This window comes from Dromaius novaehollandiae, chromosome W (genome assembly GCF_036370855.1).
Source record: "Dromaius novaehollandiae isolate bDroNov1 chromosome W, bDroNov1.hap1, whole genome shotgun sequence".
NCBI classification, from domain to species: Eukaryota; Metazoa; Chordata; class Aves; order Casuariiformes; family Dromaiidae; genus Dromaius; species Dromaius novaehollandiae.
This window is the reverse complement of record NC_088130.1, coordinates 46856317-46875412: the sequence shown is the minus strand read 5'-3', so window position 1 is coordinate 46875412 and position 19096 is coordinate 46856317. Positions and strand designations below refer to the sequence as shown.

The 19096-nt window shown below is 40.3% G+C and overlaps 1 protein-coding gene across 4 annotated transcripts in view; it reads left to right on the top strand.

The window, feature by feature from the left end:
- LOC135323508 (microtubule-associated serine/threonine-protein kinase 4-like) overlaps window positions 1-19096 on the top strand; it is a 290162-nt gene that overhangs the window by 52166 nt on the left and 218900 nt on the right. For all 4 annotated transcript variants that reach the window (XM_064500494.1, XM_064500493.1, XM_064500492.1 and 1 more), the window contains exon 2: window positions 8612-8765. In XM_064500494.1, coding sequence (XP_064356564.1) covers window positions 8612-8765 — 154 coding nt within the window. The remainder of the gene's footprint in view (window positions 1-8611; window positions 8766-19096) is intronic.

Below are 19096 nucleotides of genomic sequence, written 5' to 3'. Positions count from 1 at the left end.
TTTATTAAGGTTGTGTGGGTGAATGCAAGGAGCCTTAGGCAGGCTGGGTTGCGGGAAGGAGCCCCGTGAGCGCCCCTGCTGCGGCTGCGCTCCCCGCGTGCCGGAGGGGAGCAGCCCCGCGGCCGCCTGCCCGGAGCCTGCGCCCGGGAGCCGTTCGAGAGCAGGAGGGATCTGTCACATTGCAGCAGGACTGTTCCCTCTTAACCAACATAAACTACTAATTGGCTCAGAGGGTGTCGTGCATGCATATTTATAGGCTGGGTTTTGGCCTTGCAGAATGCTATGAAGGCTGCGTTTCATTTTCGGTGCAATCATGTGCAAATATGTTTGTGAAAAAACATCGAATGTAGGCTGACTTTTTTTTTTTTTTTTTTAACTTAGCTATGATTCTTGCTATTCCTCTGGCCTTCTCTTTTTTTAATTGACTGAAGGTCAGATTTGATTCCAAGAAAAATGCAACTATTTTAAAGACAAATTTGCATTTACCCACTTGAAGTGGGTAGTAAGATAAAGCAGATGCATCTCTAGTGATCCTGAGCAGAATGTTTAAAATATTTCTATACTACCTATGATAGGATAGCTAAGAATGCGTTTATACATATGGAAGAAGAGCGTAAGCTTTGTTAGCTGATTCTGGTTATTTGTACATCAGCAAATATTCTGCATAATAAATGAGACAATTTTGAATAGCAGCTTTAATTTTCAGTGTTTGTGTACGTGTAGGATTCAAAATCCATAAATAAAATGGTTGGTGATGCTTTGCGGATAAGATTCCATGTCCTTCAGAGCTTTTACAATGCATTTCTCCTCTTTATTTTGGTAAGGACATGTTTGCAGCATCAGCTGCAGGTGGTGTTCATATGTAAATTGACAGTTGCTGTACAAATGATTATGCAAAGCAAATTATAATTTGACTATAAACAAGACACACCTTTTGTGCCTTTTACCCTTTTCTTTCAACTGTAGGTGTAGGACCTGACTACTTTACAGTAGTTAATGAGCGGGCATCACTGCCCTAACAAAGAAACCACAAACGTTACTGTTTGTGGTGGGATAGTCGAAAGGTTGGGTTTTTTAACAAAAATGACAAATGCCATTCAGCTAGAGAGCTAGCAAGGTGTCTCAGCCTGCGGTCCCCTGGCTGCCAGGAGACCCTTCCTGTGGAGGGAGGATGGGAAGGCAATGCCAAATTTGAGAAATGCAAGATGAACGGCTGTCTTCCTGCTGACCTACAGAAGGTGGGATGCAGCTGGGGAAGAAAACCTGTGCTTGTTTTCAAGGAAGTGTGGTAGGAAAGGGGCAAGAAATGGTATCTTTCCTTGTCCCGTGAAATCAGTATGGCTGGGGGAGATGTTCTCTTTATCATCTCTTCCCTTTCATTATCCTTGGTGTCTTTGAAATGGTGCTAATTTTTGGAAAAGTGTTTCCTTTTATCTGTGTGTGAAACTAGGTTATTCATGATTCTCTGCTCTGCAAAGCAGAGGCTGCTCTAAGAGCTGTGGATATCCAGAATAATTGCCCAGTTCTCTAAACTCTGCTCAGAAGTGAGATGGATTAATATTGCTGGTGGCAAAGGGAATGTTGAATATTCCAACCACCCACTGATTTAGCTGGAACTGCAAACAGTCTCATTCTGCTGTGCTGTCTGACACAAGCTGGCAGATATTCCTCCCTGTCCCCATGTGATCCCTGCTTGGATTTCATGCCCAGATTGGATCCTTCAAAAGTTGATGATATTGTAACTACATGCTGTGGAGCTGCTCCTCACAGAGCGGAGTTACCTCATTTTGCCTGTTGGAAATTTGTTTGCACCTGTGCTTGTGAAATTCCAGTAAGACCGACCTCTCGGGTGTCTACAGCAGCGTTACAGCATCTCCTCTGCAATTCTAATTTGGTTCTACTGAATTCTAGTCAGGCATCTGAAGTAGCTGAAGTGCAGCGGGTTCTTAATTGGCGAAAACTTTTCTTACAAAGTCTAAGATGCCTGTGTTTTTTTTGGAAGATGATATGATCCTATCCATTAATAGGATCATATTCAGTGTTGCTATCTGTGTCAGTGCAGCTCATCAAAACTCGTATATCTGGGCCAAAATTAATTACATTTAGAGAGAGAGAATAGTTTAAGAGATGGGAACATGCTTCTCCTCCATGCCCAGTTTGTACAGTTTGCTTCAAAAAAGCCCTTTGCTGGGGCTGTTAAATTTCAGTGTCTGTGCTTAGTATGCTCCCAAAGGTGCCAGACAGAGAACCCAGTATAAATGGGAGGAGATGGGCTGTTTTATATTCCTAGCAGTCTGCTTTGCTGCAGAGGGTCAGTTGCCCTTGAACTAGTGGTAGGTTTTGACTGGCCTCAGAAGGATGCTTGCATCTGGCACTGCCAGGACCTAGAGGTGCAAGAGACAGTAGTTTGGTAGGACTGTGAAGTCACGTTTCACCTAAGCATTTAACTTTATAAAGATCAGGATGCTTACTGGATAATTGAATATCTTTTGGATATCAAGTAGGCTCCTATATGTTTTGTCTACCTGATGCTTCAATATGATACTTTCCATTCTCACCTCTTTTAACATTTGGATAGGTATGATGCGATTTGGCATGTTTGACACGAAAATGCATTTTAGTAGAATGTTATTTTGTGACTTCTGCTTGATAATGAAGAAGATCTAAGCAGTGAAAGTATGCTGGGTATTTTTCACTTTCAGTGCATTATATGTAAGAGTTTTCACGTGATACCTGTTTTGGATTGATGCCTGACTGGGGGAGGTTTGATATGGGTTGACAGCACACAGCCTTTTTATGGAAACTTTAGGATTTAATGTGTATATAAGACATGACCTGATATATAGTGAGTTTTGCAGTATTCAAGAGGAACAAATTAAAATGCTTAACAGAACACTTCTATTCATATTTTTAAGACAGAATGCTGTACTTTCCTGTTTTTGTGGGAAATCAGAATATTGTCTATGGAGAGATTAGGGAAGGTGGGAGGGTGAAGTATTGTGGACAGTATAACTGTACTGGATGTTTCAACACAAGGTGGAGCTGAACAGATGAGTTTTAATTCTTATTACAGCTTCACTTTTATTGGAACAAAACTATTGCAACAAATCTCAGCAGTTTAGACTAGCTTATTTTTCTTTTCCTGGTGTTATCAGTGTGATTATGTTATCTTAGCTTCATTCATGTTCTTGTACCATGGATTTCCTCTCCTGAAATTCATTATTTTCTTGCTGCCTCAACTGATTATGAGCTCAGATGGAAGAGTAAATTATACTTTTAAACATTCATGCTAGGTCTTATTTTGAACTGGTTGTGATGCCCTAAATTTTCTTAAGGACATGTGGGCTGTCATACATGATGTGACTACTTGATGATATAATTATCAAGCAGGGAATTCATTCCAGCTGTAGAATAAATACACTATGGTAGAGAGCTGGATTTAATGCTACTGAGATTTTTCAAAACATGAAGATAACCTTTCTTGCTGAATAGGTGGGCTGTTAAGAGTCCATGGCTAGTATAGTGTGAGAATAGTTTCCTTTAGAAGAATGTAGCTGATTCTATTCACACAGAAAATGAATAGCTTTTATATACATACATATATATACATATATATATACATATATATATATACATATATATATATATACATATATATATATACATATATATATACATATATACATACATACATATATATATATATATATATATATATATATATATATATATATATATATATATATATATATATGCATATATTTAAAAAAAAAAAAAAAGGTTTGAGGACAAATTGATTCTGTCTGGATTCCCTGGAGAAGGTTCCTGTAGAATCGGCAGAGACTGTCACTCCGTTTCCCTCCATATTTGTATAGAATCTTTAAAATTATGCATAAATGTCTATCATAGGGATATTTTGATAATTCTGTTCCTTTTTGTAGGTTCATGGTGGGGATGGGTGTTGTGAAAGATACTGTATCTGCTAAATTTTACAGTGCTTCTGTAAGAGATTCATCATATCTGCAATATAATCAGGCAGTCTTTGGAAAATGAATTTGAAGAAATGAGTGTTGTATAACAGTGTATGTTAGCTAGCTTGGAGTTTGCCATGTGCTTTCTGTCTCAAAATGCCTTTGTCAGAAAGGAATTATTCAGTATTTAACACTGAGGGAGCGAATGTTTTTACTTAAATTACCATCCATGCACTCATGAATATTAGCAGCAAAGACCAGTGGTGAGATAGGTGTGTTCATTTAAAAATATATTTCCAACCATTCTACAGAAACTCAATGGCTAACTTAGCTGCCTCTGTGTTATAGATTTGGGACAATCAAACACACTTGTTTTCATATACCGTCTTACCTGTTATGAGTCATAAATTGTAATTTTCAATTAGTGACTTTATGAAGTAACTTCTCAATTCTTCGTAGTCTTCTTCCCCCCCCACTCCACAATTCCATGGACAAATGGGAAAAATGCCTTCCATTTTTCCATTGCTCCTCCTTGAGTCACTAACATCTCTTTAAAAGGGTGCGGAGAGGAGAAGTGTATGCTTGCAGCCTGAGTACTGTCAAAAGACAGTAGGCGGAGTGTGTGATAGCCAAAAACCTAAATATGATATGGATGTCTGTTCCTTAGAAACTGCCTGCAGGAAAATAGCTATTGTATTTCTTGCAACTTGCTGTCAAGCAAGTTTCACTAAAAAGAAAGTGTGACCAACCAGCCCCTTCTTTTCCTGTTGTGCTTGTATGCTGTCCAACATTGAAGCACATCCAAGTATCTAGTAAGGATGTAAGTATGAGGTAAATATCAGTAGGGTGGTGACTGTGGCTGGGCAGGAGTGTTTGGTGTGCTGAGGAGACGCAGCTTGAGTAGAATTATTTAAAATATTCCTGGTATAACTCAAACAAGACCCCTTCCCCCCCCCCCCCCCCCCCCAAGATACTTGCTTTGACCTTGTCTGGTGGACAGCAATGTGCCCTCTGTACCTGATTAGATACATAACCTGAACTTCTCAAAGTATTCAGTCTTCCAGGGGGTCTTTCAAATAATCATTAAGAAGTTTGAACAGATCTTGCTATTACTATTTCTTTAAATTTGTGATAATCCTATCACTGAGCAGTAGTAGTGTCATTTTGGCTGAATTAACCGTTTTCTGTGATCTGAATGTGTGCTGTGCTATTCCTCTTCAGAACTGGCTGAGTGTTTTAAGGAAGCAGGACTTTTTTTTTTTTTTTTTTTTTTTTTTTAATAAGTTCTCTGGTTTTACTTATTTAGGTGCGTACGCTTTACCTGGCAGGAAGGGAAAGCTGTTCTGCTGAGGACAGAAAGCCTTTTCATTTGCTGCACAGGCTTTTGCTTGAACTGGAGTCTGAATTCTGTCTCAAAAGCCCCTTGGGGTCAAACTGGTGGTTCCTGTAGCCTACTAGGCTGTCGTTGAGAGTGACACACCATGTTATTTAGGGAGAGCTTGCAACCCTGGCTGCTTTCCGAAGTCCGTTTCTTTCACTTCTGCCTAGCATCCAGAGTTACTGTACCAAGGCTGTTAAAGGATAATCCCTGTAGGTTCTCCTCTGCCTGGTACATCAGCAGTTGCAATGTACACACACCCTTCAAATATATACTGCACATGTTGTAATTCTTATTTTGCCCTTTGGAAGCAAAAGTAAGACTTCCAAGAGTTTCCAGAAACACTTTGCTTATCTATGTGTAATTGCTTTTCTTAAAGCAGGAGTTGGCCAACAATATGAAGTTACATCTCGTATTTCCGTATTCTTTGTAGTACTAGACCATATTAATGTCTTCCAGTTGTGTTTGCTTCACGTGGTGAGACATGATTCTCTACATCCTGCTGAAACGCAGTTGACACGCGTAGTCTACTGCATTGAATTGGACTCTTCCTATATTAAAATAAACTTGTGTCCCCAAGAAACATTTAGCAGTGAAATCTAATATTGATGTGATATTTTGGTCCCTAATTTGTCATATGCAAGAATATTTATTTTTGTTATCTCCACATAGTAGAATCATGACTCTCTTCAACAGAATTTGAATTTCAGCCTGTTGTCTTTCAAAATGCAAAACCTGAGAAACATGAGAATGAAATGCTGCTGTTTATGTCAGAGAAGCTTACGTGTGAACTTTCAAATCCAGAGCATCAGTGCTGAAGAATGTTTGCTGGAAGGATGTCTCCCCGCTTTCCCCTCCCTTTCCTTCCTCCCCAGTCTCGTTTCGGAGGTTCTCCGTGCTGGGGACCTCTGGCGAGGTCAGTTCACGTGGTGCCCGAGTGACTTCCTCGGGGTTGCCAGCTTCTGCCCAGGCCCGCTGCCGGCCCGGCGAGGGCTCGCTGGCTGCTCCCGTGCGAGTGCCGAAAGGCGCTGGTGTCGCTGAGAGGTCGCGTGCTGAAATCTGTCAAATGGGAACGTTCAGATGTGATGGAGTCACTTAGCAACAAGGAGGAAGCTCTGCGAGAGAGCGCTGGCTGGGAGTTTCTGTTGGAATGGTGAGCTGGGGGGTGATATTTGAACTATCATTTAGCTTTCAAAAATAATACTGGCTGGCTACGTGGACAGCGTAATAGCATCTTATGTATGAAGTGAGGACCCGGACCATACCAGGCTGCTCAAAGTTTCCTTTGAAATCATGTGTGCTTTAACGAGAGCTGCGAGAGAGGAGCACAGCTCAATGGTAAACAGTGAATTTTGTAAGCAAGCTGTATGTCTTGAATACACAAATCTTTGTTCATGGTAGGCGGGAGACACTAATTCTGCTAAATTTTGTCTAGGCTTAAGTGTTAATATGTAGGGAGCTTAATGATACTATTAAATATTTTTTTCTGTTTAAATCTTTGAACCTCAAGCAAGGAAAGCAAGAGATTTAAAGTACAGTCAGTTACTTTGAAGTGTGAACTGGTTTTGACAAAGTGCATGAATTTCTACCAATAAGTCACCTAACGCCTTGATCAGATCATGCCATCATCAGGTGCTTGGAGTCATCCCGCACGCAGCCTTGAGCAGTCATTGCTGGCTGTCAGTCACTGAATAATTTTAAGTTACTTTTTGAGTATTTAGTTAGTAGACTTCTGCTCAAAGATTCTCGAGGCATGTTTCTTCATCAGAAGGTGGTAGGCAAATGCATTACCTTTTTGCCTGCTGTTGTCAGTTGTTTCCTTTTTAACATCACTGATTTGTAAATTCATCTCGTGAGGTATCTTTATCTTATCTCTTGGAGTCATTTGTGAATCTTGCACTTGTGCATGATAAATGATAGCAATGGTTAATATTCTTTCTGACCCCCAAACCTCCTGGTTTAGGAAATTGCTATAGGCCTGTGCTCGGTGTTAAGGAGTCACCTGAGTGTCTGTCCTGAACGGGAATGAGTCTTAATATGCTCAAGAAAGCAGATTCAGAAACCACTGTGTTTCCTGGTATTTTTAGAAGTGTATACCTGCAAAACCCTTCTAATAAGCTTCAGATTTGTTCTTTTAAAAAAACTAAAACAGTAAATATCCTGAAATATTAAATACAAAGGAAATTATGAAATCATGGAATTTAAAATACATCCTCCAGTGTGCAATACTTTGCTGTGGAATTAACTTTAAGTAAAAATGGGCTTGACTCTGCATCTTTTGGTTGTAGTGACCTTGACTCCTTTCTTTCTGCGGCCAGAGAGGGTCAAGCAGTCGGGTATGCTGCTGACTCAGAGATTGCCCAAGACATGTCAGTGCGTGAACTGTCAAAATCTTACCAGCTTTGTTGTACTTGACTTCATACAAAAGTGTTGTAAGAATAAAGGCTTAAACATTACAGAAAACAAAAACTAGAGTAGCTTGCAAATAGTCGCACTATATGACTGCACCAATTCCTTCTCCTTGAACTGAAGTGTACTTGTAAAACTGTTTCCACTTTGCCTACTCACATTCCTACTTTTTTCTTCCTTGCCTTTATTTGCTCACTTGTTTTTCATTTTCTTTCTCTAAATATAATCAAATATCAAGACTTTAAATGTAGTGTCAAAACCAGAGAGCTGAAATTTTGTGTATGAATAATGAGAGGAGCAGAATTAGAAGGATGAAGATTTGTATTCACACTTATCTTGAAGTCAGTGTGAATGCATGCCAGTTCTGTAAACAGAACAATTTAAAAATAGATTTTTTTAATTTTTTTTATTTTTACGCTGCTGTTGATAAATCTCTTTTTTTATTTAGGTGTTTCTCTAGACTGTGCAGTGAGCAGTGTTTTGTTGAATATACAGTGCCATCTAGTGACTGCTCACATAAAGCTGTGCACAATTGCCCAGGAAAATCTTTGGTGAGCGCAGATTGCATAGGTTGCAAGGTCAGGTGGTTCACAGTTGCAGAAAGACTGTTTTATGAAGGGTCCTATAGGGTTAAGTCTGATCCCTTTGCACCTTGAGACAGGGGCCCACTGAAGAAAAATACCTTTTTGTCCAGCACTTGCAAAATTGTCAGTTTGCAATTTTATTACTTTAAGTTCTTCTTAAAGACATTTTTTCCCCCAAACCTTGCAATAATCTTTAGGCAAATGTAGACTTGTTTACCTTTGCTGAGGAAAAAAAAAATTAGTGTTTTATTTCCTTTGTTTCTTTGCAGCTTGATCACATACTGTCGCCTCCACCTATGCCTTTACGGAAATCCAGCAATCCCGAGGTGTCTTCTGGCCCTGGAAAGTCTTTTAAATTTAAGAGACAGATGAGTGAGGATGGGAGACAGCTCAGAAGAGGAAGCCTTGGAGGAGCTCTGACGGGTGAGTTCGGGGCGTGTGAGGTTTCCTGGAGGCTGGGGCACTGCGGCCCCAGGAGCAGTGGTGTGGCCGGTTTTGTTGGTGGAGGCATGAGCTCCAGCTGGAGCTCCCAGGAGCCTCTCCTGCACGGGCTCCCTTGTAAACAGTGGGGTGAGCTTGCAGTTGACCTCTGCTCCCTTGGGTGCTACTAGGTCATTCTCAGGCACTGCTTGACCACCTATTTCTTGAAATTTTCAGGAATGCAGTGTTTGTTTGGCAGACTCAGTTTGATAGCTTAAGGGTTGTTTGAGATGTGCTTGCCTGCATTCATCTGTGGGATCACATGCATCTCGTTTCTGCAGGAAGCAAAGCTGAAGTGCACAGATGGTCCATTTAGACTTGATTTCACTGAAGGAAGAGCAATTTGGCCTCATTTATCTGGTGGCCTACTAGTGGAGAAGGGCAATTACCAGCCAGCTATTAGCTACGGACTGTGACTTCTGGTCTGTTGAGAGCTGTGCTGGTAGTAGAAAGCCAGACTCCTGCAAAGTGCTCAGCCCCTTCCTCTCCTGATAGCTTCTGTGACAGGTACCCTGTGCTGAAATTGGGACCGTGTCCTGTCATGTCCTGTCAGCTGCATAGCTGCAGCATTCACGGAAGAATACTTTTTTGAGTAAATAAGTAAATGAGTAACACTCTTTCCGCCTCCCCCCTTCTTTTTTTATACAAGTGAAATGAATATGAAAACATTAGGACACATAACTGGAACTCATTCTATGTATTTCAAGAAAATGATTTTTTAAATTCACTAGAATTTGGCAATTATAAATGTTCTTGAAATAGTCTGAATGATTTGTCTTGAAGAACAGAAAATTTAGTAGTACTTCATGAGAGGGGTAAGAGATTTCAGTAAGTTTACTGGAGGCAATAAATTTGGGACTCACTGTCTCGTTTTGTCTGTTCAAGTTATGTTGATTGCTCACTGTCAAAATCAGACACGTGAAATTCAGATTACAGAAAGCTGACATGGCATTTATTAGAAATGTGACTGTCTTCTGTCTCTAAATTCTGTACACTGTTCAAAGGTGATTCTGCTTGGAGATGAAAAATGGTGTCGAGATGGATACAACTGACTTCCCTCTTGAGGCTCTTGGGAGTGCTTTTAAAGTATCTGCTTCTCTCCCTCCCTCCCCACTTTTCTCCCTGTCCCTATGCTAGAAGGAGCTGTGAGAAGCTATTGCAATACTTCATCATCTGTAATCAGTAACTTCAGAGTTGCCTAGAATGCTCTGAATGAATGACATATTATATCAAAGGCGTGTGTGTGTGTTTTTAACCTAACTAACTTAATTCTTTGAGTTGGCTTATACTTTAAAAGGAGAGAAAATAGGAAGTTCCTGTAGTAGCCTCTGTGTTACACCAGAACATTACAGTAGCTGTGATTTTTAGTGTCAGCAGGATAAGATTTGTTTTCCTTGCAACTTCATTTTTATTAGGAGTTGTAATACGAAGATTTCAGAAATGATTTCAAAATTTGTATGGGCTTCAGTGAAAGATAAGTGACTTACAGTAGTCTGAGTTGTCAATTCTGCCAGCCCTGTCAGTGAACCCTCTGACTTCTCTGGAGTGTTACTACTTTAAAAACTTTATTAGCAGACCAAACTAGTACTTTATTGAAACTAGAAATTGCCAGTATACCATTTCTTATTTCATCAGGAGTTGTGTGGGTGTGTTATTTATTTATTTATTTATTTATTTTACTTAAAAGTAGTGTAGTGGTCTCTTAAAATCTGAACTTCCCACATAAACCCTCCAGATGAAGAGGGAGAGGACAGCTTAATCAAGAACAAATGGAGCAAATGTGCTCTACTGCTGTGGCATCTCTGGTCTTTATCTCCGTGCTTGAGTTATTGCTTGAGCGCTTTATAAAAGGTAATGGATATGCTTTTTGTCTACTTACAATATGTTGTGCTGGGTTTCGGGTTAGGATTCTGAAATACAGTGTGCAATAATGTTTAACTGCTTTATTACTAATGCACTTTAAATGAACCTCAATACCCTAAGGCTTTAGTATCTTAAAATAGCTTAAATATCTTAACAAATTCCATGATGCTGATTAGATTAATCAAAGTCATTCTGCTGAGAGAAATTTCTTAATATTCTTTCAGTATTATTTGAAAAAGTGTTTTAAGTGAACTGCTGCAACTGCACAATTACTATGGAGTACCACAATATCACTTAAAAAAAAATAATAAAAAAAGAGTCCCCTGCATTAAAGTGAATAAATTGACACATGTGCTTGGTTTGGGCTTATTTCCCCAGTCACTTAGTGTTTCTGAAAAGATACTAATTGACTATAAGTAAAAAGTTTGATACGTATCACTTGGAAAAGTACTTGATCTTTCATATCACTTTACACTGCCTACTGTTGTGCTTTATTCTTAGCTTCTGTTCTGTTGCGTTTGAGCCTGCTGTTATCTACTAACGTAGCGATGGAAATCCGTTTGGAAAACGGAGTAGTATTTTTCAAAATAGTGTAAGGCACAGTCTCTACCTCTCCTACTCAAAGATGTTGCGTTTGCTAAATGTCCATAAGTACATTAAATGGGAGTAAGTAAAGCAAGAGAGAAGATTCCTAGCTCACAAATTTGCAGAATATTCCTATGCTGATGGTGGTTGCTCCAAATGTTAAAAATGTAATTAATTGTGCTTTGCATGTTACTTCGACTTTCTCTTTTTTTAAAGACGCTGAACAGTTGAGCCATATATAAGTAGTATTAATGATAAAGCTAAAAATAAAATTTTAATTAATTTATATAAAACCTGATATTTCAAATTCTGCAAGGCTGAATGCTAATACAGATAAATAGGTAGGTTTCTATCTCTGGCAACAGATCCCAAATAAATGAGTATTTGGGCTTTGCAAGAAGCAATAATGTTATGCATGACATACAGGAAGAAATAAAATCTATATTGTTGCAATACATAAAATGAGACTTGCAAAACCTGAAGGATTACAGTTATTGAGAACCTATTGCTCTGAACTGGCTAAAATAAATTACAGAAAAAATCTTTATGTTGGGGTATGAGGAAAATTGAGAATGATGTACAAGGCCTTTCCAATGAAAAATCAACACAAGGGAGAGAAGGTCTGAAAATTGGAAGCAAAGTTAAGATAGAAACCTGACTTACATTCTACACAGCTTCAAGGAAACTGGAGTCTTTTCCTGAATTGCACTATTTTAAGCAATCTGGCAACCATACATTTTCAGTGACAAGCAAGGAACAGTTTTCAAATTTAGAGAAAATTAAATCAATGTTTTTGAGAATAAATCTGCTGTTGCTTCCTGTTGAAAGTCGCTAGGATCCCCTGATATCAAATGAGGTTTGGCCAATAAAAGAAATGAATACTGCTTCCTGGAGATACCAGACTACTGTCACTGAAGAGTCACTTCAGTCTTAATTGTTGTGACAGTGTTGCCTTACTTAATCTTCATCCCTGAGCAAGGGGAGGAAAAAGGCTTTTGGAGAAAGAGAGACTGGATGTGGAATGGAAAGACTTCACTGGATGTGGCTTGATACCATGCAAACAGATGTGGGTTCCCTATTGCAAAGTGCTAGCAGGACGGCTTAGTACAGAGAAAGGATCCAAAATAATCTTTTAGCAGTCCCCACTCTGAACAGAAGCATTTGTGAAATAAAAACAACTTTGGGGCAGAAGTGTTTTGTATCGTTTAACTTGGAAATAATTTATGACCAGTTCCTGTATAAGATTTGGGTAGCAAAAACACTTGTACTTTCTCTGGATTTTTTTCTGGTCTATTGTAATATACCTGGATACAGTACCGGGGTGTGTGTGTGGGTGTGATTAGCATCTGCCTTCCTCCCTTTCTGCTCCTTCTCCATTGTAACTCCTGTCCTGTTCCTTCCCCCCTTCCCTTCACACACACGTTTCCATAACACTGCTTGCTACATCCTTTACTCGGGAAGTAAAATGGAGCTGTAAAGTTGTTTACACTGCTGAGGGTGTAAAACACTATCTTGTGCCATTCATTGAACTATGAAATAAGCTGTACCATACAGGTGCGCTATAGCTACTCATTTAATGGCCACAGTGCAAATACAGGGGAAAGAGCATTGCTTCCAAACAGTGCTGCTGCCCGCCGGGTGCTGGGCTGCTGGGAGGAGTGCCAGGCAGCAGGGCAGCCGAGCAAACGTGGTTAGTGTGCAGGGTCAGCTCTGGGGTCCCCTCGAGGCACCTGTCCTCAGTGAGGACCCGTGTGTGCGTGTGTATATAAATACCTCTCCCCCAGCTTTGAAACTGCCTTTTTAAGGATTCCAAGCACTGCGCAGACTGGAGCTTTAAAACTCGCTTCTGCTCAGGAGAAAAGATGGTTAATTAAAAAGCTGCTTTTCTGCAGCGGCTGGTTTTCTTGATCTCCACTAACTTCAAAGGACTGTCTACAGTCAGAGGGTTTTTGGCTTAAATTGTCTACAGGTTTTAGTTTGCTGTGTTCAGAGATGTTTAAATAGAATTCATGGCAAAAAAAGATGCAAAAGGCTGAGAGATTAAATGAGCTTTTACTGGGGAGGAGGTTAACCTGGCGAATCACTGAGACGAGCAGATCGAATTGGCCTTGCTTTCTTGTCCCATTGCTGCTGCTCAGTTTGCACTGTGGTGGGCAGCGCGGCTCTGTTCAGTCTCCTCAGTTTCTCTGATGAAGCATTTGCAAATTCCTAAATACCTCTCTGTTCCTGCAAGGCACGGTTACATATCACTGTGAGGGGTTTGGGTCTTGCGGGGTGCTGCAGCTTAGCTCTGTCTCCTACACTGCACTCATAAGCTCCACAGTTGTTATAATAATTAAAAGAAACCTTTGCTACCTATAGTTTGAACTTCTTATTTTGCCTCCTGTTATTCATAACTGCCTGGAAACAGACTTCCTGCCAGGCTAATTGTCTCTAATTGTGGTATGGCTGTTATCTTGCTAACCTTAAATTGATCTGGTACAAACACTGGTGAGATAACATGTACAGACTTCATTTTACAGCATCTGTAATCCAGAGATCCTAAAGCACTGTACATTAATGAAGTTACCTCGTTATCTAGTGAAGAGCTAAAAAGTAAGAAATTTTGGGATGTATGTGTTTGTTCTTCTGTAACACTTCTGCTTTGATCATCTTTCCACCTCTAAGTCATCAGTTTGAATTTAGGTATGCTCAGCAATGATTGTTATTCCCTTATAAGAAATACGTGGTTGATTTTAAATGAATTCTCAGTCTGGTTTTTGCATCAGAGATTCACCACTCTACTTACACTAATTAGCAGAAAGATCAACAGCTTTATGGGCCATGAAGAACAAGCTGCCCTGTTATGCATGGGTTGGCACACGCTGGCAGGACTTCACGAGGGGAGGCTGTCCCCCTTCGTGCAGGGGAGGGAGCAGTTGGCAGCGCTAGTAATCCACAATTTTCACCAACATTAAGCTGTATAAAATTTATAAGGAATATTACTGAAAATGCAGATTAGCTCATTAAATCTTAAAATGTCACATATTTGATACAGTTTGGCTGTGGAAAATTGAGCATAAAATCACACAAGTGTACTTTGAAACCTCTTTGGAAATGGTGCCTTCCCATTCCGTATAACTGGTTATCATAACTATGATGTGATTACTTTAGTGATAACATTTTAAAAAGAGATTTTGTTTTTATTAATGATGCCTAGTCAGTGCAGATCAGAGGAAATAGGGAACATTTCCTATTTACAGTATCAAAACTGTTTACTGATTTCCAGTTGTGGGACCAATTATACTTGTACAGCTCCGTAAAAAACCTTGTGATTGCGTAGGTGCCTCTAGGGATATAGCTTGAAGGCAACCACGTTGTATGGGTGCTGGCACTGGAAACAGGTCAGCAGAATCTTAGTTACGATAGGATGGTGGGGAAGAGATGCTTGTCTGTTCATAAGCTGTATAAGACATTGGTTTGCGTGGGAAACTTTACTTTGTGGGTTTTCTAGTTGTCCAGATTCCTCCCCCCTACCCTCCCAACACACACACGTGGCAGCAAGGGTATGTTTCAAAATTGCCTTCATCTTCCTGAGGCATGAAATGACTGGACTTAACACTGTTTAGAAAGTCTTTTTGGCTGCACCCATCTGAGAGGTCTCTGTGATGAGAGCTGAGAGAGGATAACAGCCCTGCGTTGGGACCAAAACCATTTGGTTACGAGGTACAGACAGGGGGAGGGTTCAACAGCCTGATGAGCTACACACCACTGTGGTGACAGGGGAGGCGCAACCCACTTCAGCCCAAATCACCGCATACTACTGGTACACCGTAGAGTGTTTGCAGTGCCTTTCTCAAACACTTCCTCGCGGTATTCTTGCTGCGTGTTAAATGCCTTCCAGCATTAACAGAGAGACAGAAGCAATCTATTATATAATTAGATATCTGAAAAATACTTTGTGTGCCGCATAAAAACATCTTTTACAGATGAAGTAAATATATTCTACTATGAAATACACATTTTTAAAGGATTCTTGGTGCACTAGTGGTTGAGAGGATGTTAGGTTATACTTGTCATTATCAGCTACTTTTTGCTAAGGCTTCAATCAGCCTGTATAGTTAAGAGTTGATTTTACTTCCTTGTATGTCTAGTAAGATAATTTCCATATTCTTTGACATGTCTAGATTCTGCATCATGTAGTCTGAGATGAGAGTGCACAATACTGTATTCCTGTCTCATTATTTTGCTTTTAACTCCTCCATTGCTGCTTAATCCTGCTTGTATCATCAGAACATGAGAAGTTGATTGTTGCTGAGATCAAAGCAAACCGTGGCAGTAGAGGGGCTAATTAGCAGATAAATTTGCAAGTTGCCTGTTGTGAAGGGAGGAGAAGTAGAGTTTAACCCTCTCAGGGGCACTTTATAAAAGTAGCTTGAAAGTTATTTAAACAGTTACTTGTCATAATGGAGAAATTAAGTGGGGAGAAAAAGAATATAAATATTTAATTCCTGAGGCTCGAGTTGTAGCTTCTTTAGAAATACCCCAAGAGCTGTTGAGCTAGCTGGCTGAAGTATGCTTAACAGTGCAACTGTTGAAGCACGTGTGAAAGAAGTCGCCTGTACTTAGTTAAACACCTGTGTGCAATCGGTTGGTTGCCCTGTGCTGAGCGCTGCGAGGCTGCAGTCATGTTGTTGCTAGTACCTGAGCTGGTTAGTGCAAAACTGCCTTACCAGTGTATTTATAAAAAAATTATAATTGCACATCAAGACTGCATTATTCATACTCGTGGAGATTTAAGCCTTATGTTGTCACCTCTGGCCTCCCTGGAGCGGGGAGCGTGAGGCTGTGCAGCCGGTGGTCTGACTGCTTGTGAGGGCATCTGTGCTTGGCTGCTCTAAGGCAGGTGCTTTAACGTAAACTGAACGTGTAGCTGAGAAATGTTTGAGAAGAGGGAAAGGCACCCTTTTACGCTTAGTCCTTAAAATGAAGGTTGAAGGTTTGAATGAAAAAGTTACAGATGTTTTCCAATGAAAACAGAGCACGGCTTTTCTCTTAGGAAACTTCTTCCCTGCCTCCTGACTCCCTGCCCTCCTGACTCCCTGCCCTCCCCTCCCAAGCAATTACTAGGAGCATATAGTTACAGATCAGCTCTTGAACTGTGCGGCATAGCGATGTATACCTGAAACGAAAATGGGGCTGATACGGAAAGCAGCGTGGGTGCCGCGTGTGACTTCATGCCTGTCACCCAGAGGGCAGTCTCTGGGCATTTTCTGGCTAGCGCTATGAAAGAAATCTGTTTTGTATCTTACTGTAATTCCTCTGAAGTAGGTAGCCAAAAAAGCAGCGTAAATGCTGAGATGCTGGGGGAGTTCATAGTCAAGAGAATTGACTGCAAGCTGAAGTAACAGTTCGTGTAGTGGCTGAACTGAGCAACTGTGAATTTTCTGAAGTCTGTAAAATTAGACTAGATGCTTTCCACGCACAGCCTGGTTGCGAGTCGGCCAGTGTTCGGTGTTGCGGATGAGAGCTCGCTCTCTGAGCTCCTGGTGTGCAGCATTCTTATTTTTGCAAAATTGACTTTCATATCAGAAGGAGCAATGCAACTGTCTTACCGTTACTTAGCTGTAAATCCAGTTTAATGTGGTTTTGGTGGCATTGTGCATTTAATCTGAACTTTCATTTTTCCAAGTCATCTGCTCCCTCCTCCCCATCACAGTTTATCAGGACTGGACCTGTAAATTTTTCTAGAATGGGTGTAAACTGGAATAAATCATGGGTGAAGGGGAAGCAGGGGTATCTATGTGTTAGGGTTTTGCTGTAGAATGGAGCAGACTGTAAATTTTGAGGCTTCATGTTAGTGGTATGAGAAAAGGGCTCTATTTGTTGGTAAGGTAAAGAAAAGGAAGCAGCAGAACGTGCCCACCTCTAAACTCATTGATAAAAAAGGTATCTCCAGCAATTTATTTTGCCAAGTTGTGTTTCAGTAGAGTTGGGAGGTGAGGAAGTAGAGTTGATAACAATAACTTCAGGATGTAATTAGTTTTTATCAATTAGATATCGGTGTCACCAGCCGAGTAATGGTGCTATTGCAGTTGACTCTTCTAGTATGGACAACTTTACCTCCCCCAAAAAGAAAATCTGAAGAAAGCTGGAGATAATTGAAAGGCATAGGGGTTCACCAGCAAATATTTTGTTGCTTTTGTAATGCTTCAGTAATCGCAAACAATTAATTGAAATTGGAAATGTAAATGTAACTTCAGCTACTACCTGTTAGCGGGGGAATTTGTATAAATAATTTCCATATGACCAAAGTTCTCTATTGTCTTTTAAGTGCCTTTCTGGTATTGGAATAGGGTGAGAGTAATTTCTTGCAAGTATGGAAATGATAGGCTATTCTGAGTATTTCCAAGAGGAAGGATAACTATGCGATTTATTATTTTTGGTAATACTTATTAAAAAAAAAGTCTCTGTTCTGAATCTTTTTTTCGTTAATGGAGGCATGATTTATTCGATACAATTTGACAGATCTACACCTGCATCCTTCTAGTTTCTAATCCCAAACTAGATATGTCCTTTTTCCAGCTCCAGTTTGACAAGTAGAAATCATATTGATGAAATTTTAGGACAGATCTATTCCTTTATAGACCATAATCTCACCAAAAAGTTCCAATATATAAATCGTAGTTTTGCTGTTGGTGGGTCAAATTTATTTCATACACAACCAGATACCACTTCAACTAATTTTAGAAAGTGAAACCAATATAGAACATTTTATATACCTTTTTTTTAGTGCATCAGAAAATGAAAATTTATTATGAGTTTAATAGGGTTTCTTATAATAAGTGCTTCTTGTAAAGTAACAGAAGAAATGCTAATTGATTCGGCTGTAACTCTAGGCTTGCCTGAATGCTATGTTTAGTGGACAGATCAGCTTAAAGAAAGTTCCCTTCTTACAGTAGGCTGGGAAATCGGCATTGTTCACTAACTTAACCATCTGCAGCTGAGTAGTATGTGTAACATGCCAGTTTTTTTAAAGTTGTAAGTAGTAAATGATGCATGAATAAAACAGTAACTTTCTTTTTTGCCTACTGGCAGCAATTTGAAATTGTACTTAAGTCAAGTTTGTTGATGTAACCACAATAAAATAAGGGACAACGTTGAAAAGTTTCCTAATGATGGCTTTTAGTCCAGGCACTATTGTTTTACGTTCCTATAAATGCTAATGGGAATTATGTACTTTAATTCCCCGCACACTGATGTGAGAGCAGACCCTAAAATTTACATCCTCCACATCATTTCCTACAGTTAAATTTGTAGCAGTAAAGGATGGTGCTCTTAAGGGTGACCTGGTGGCAAGATGCAGCCGTAGGAGGTTCTGCCCCTTTTCCCCCGTCCTCCTCTGAAGGTGCAGGAAGGCAGCTCGCCCTTTCCCTCCTCTTCCTCTCTGAGAGCGGTGGTGTGTGCCCCAGGTGTGGCCGCCGTTTTGGCGGGCTCGGGCTGCCAGGCTCCCCAGAGCAGCGAGCGCCCCCGGCTCCTCCTTGGTGAGTCTCTGTGTGCCACCGACGACGGTCCTGGAGCAAGAGCGGTTATTTTTTGACCTCAAAGTAGTGAAGGAGAAGAATCAAGTTTTCTGAATTGTTTCCAGATAATCCGCATGCACATCATAAATATGTATAATTGATTTATCAAAACAAGGAAGTAAAATGGGTACTACTTGGATTTCTCTCACCCCCCCTCCCCCCCCCCCCCCCCCCAGGGCAGGATGGCAAGAGGCTCGTCTGAAGGCTCCTACTTCACAGCAGCTAAGAGAGCTGCGCTGATGCTCTCTTCCTTCAGTCTGTGGG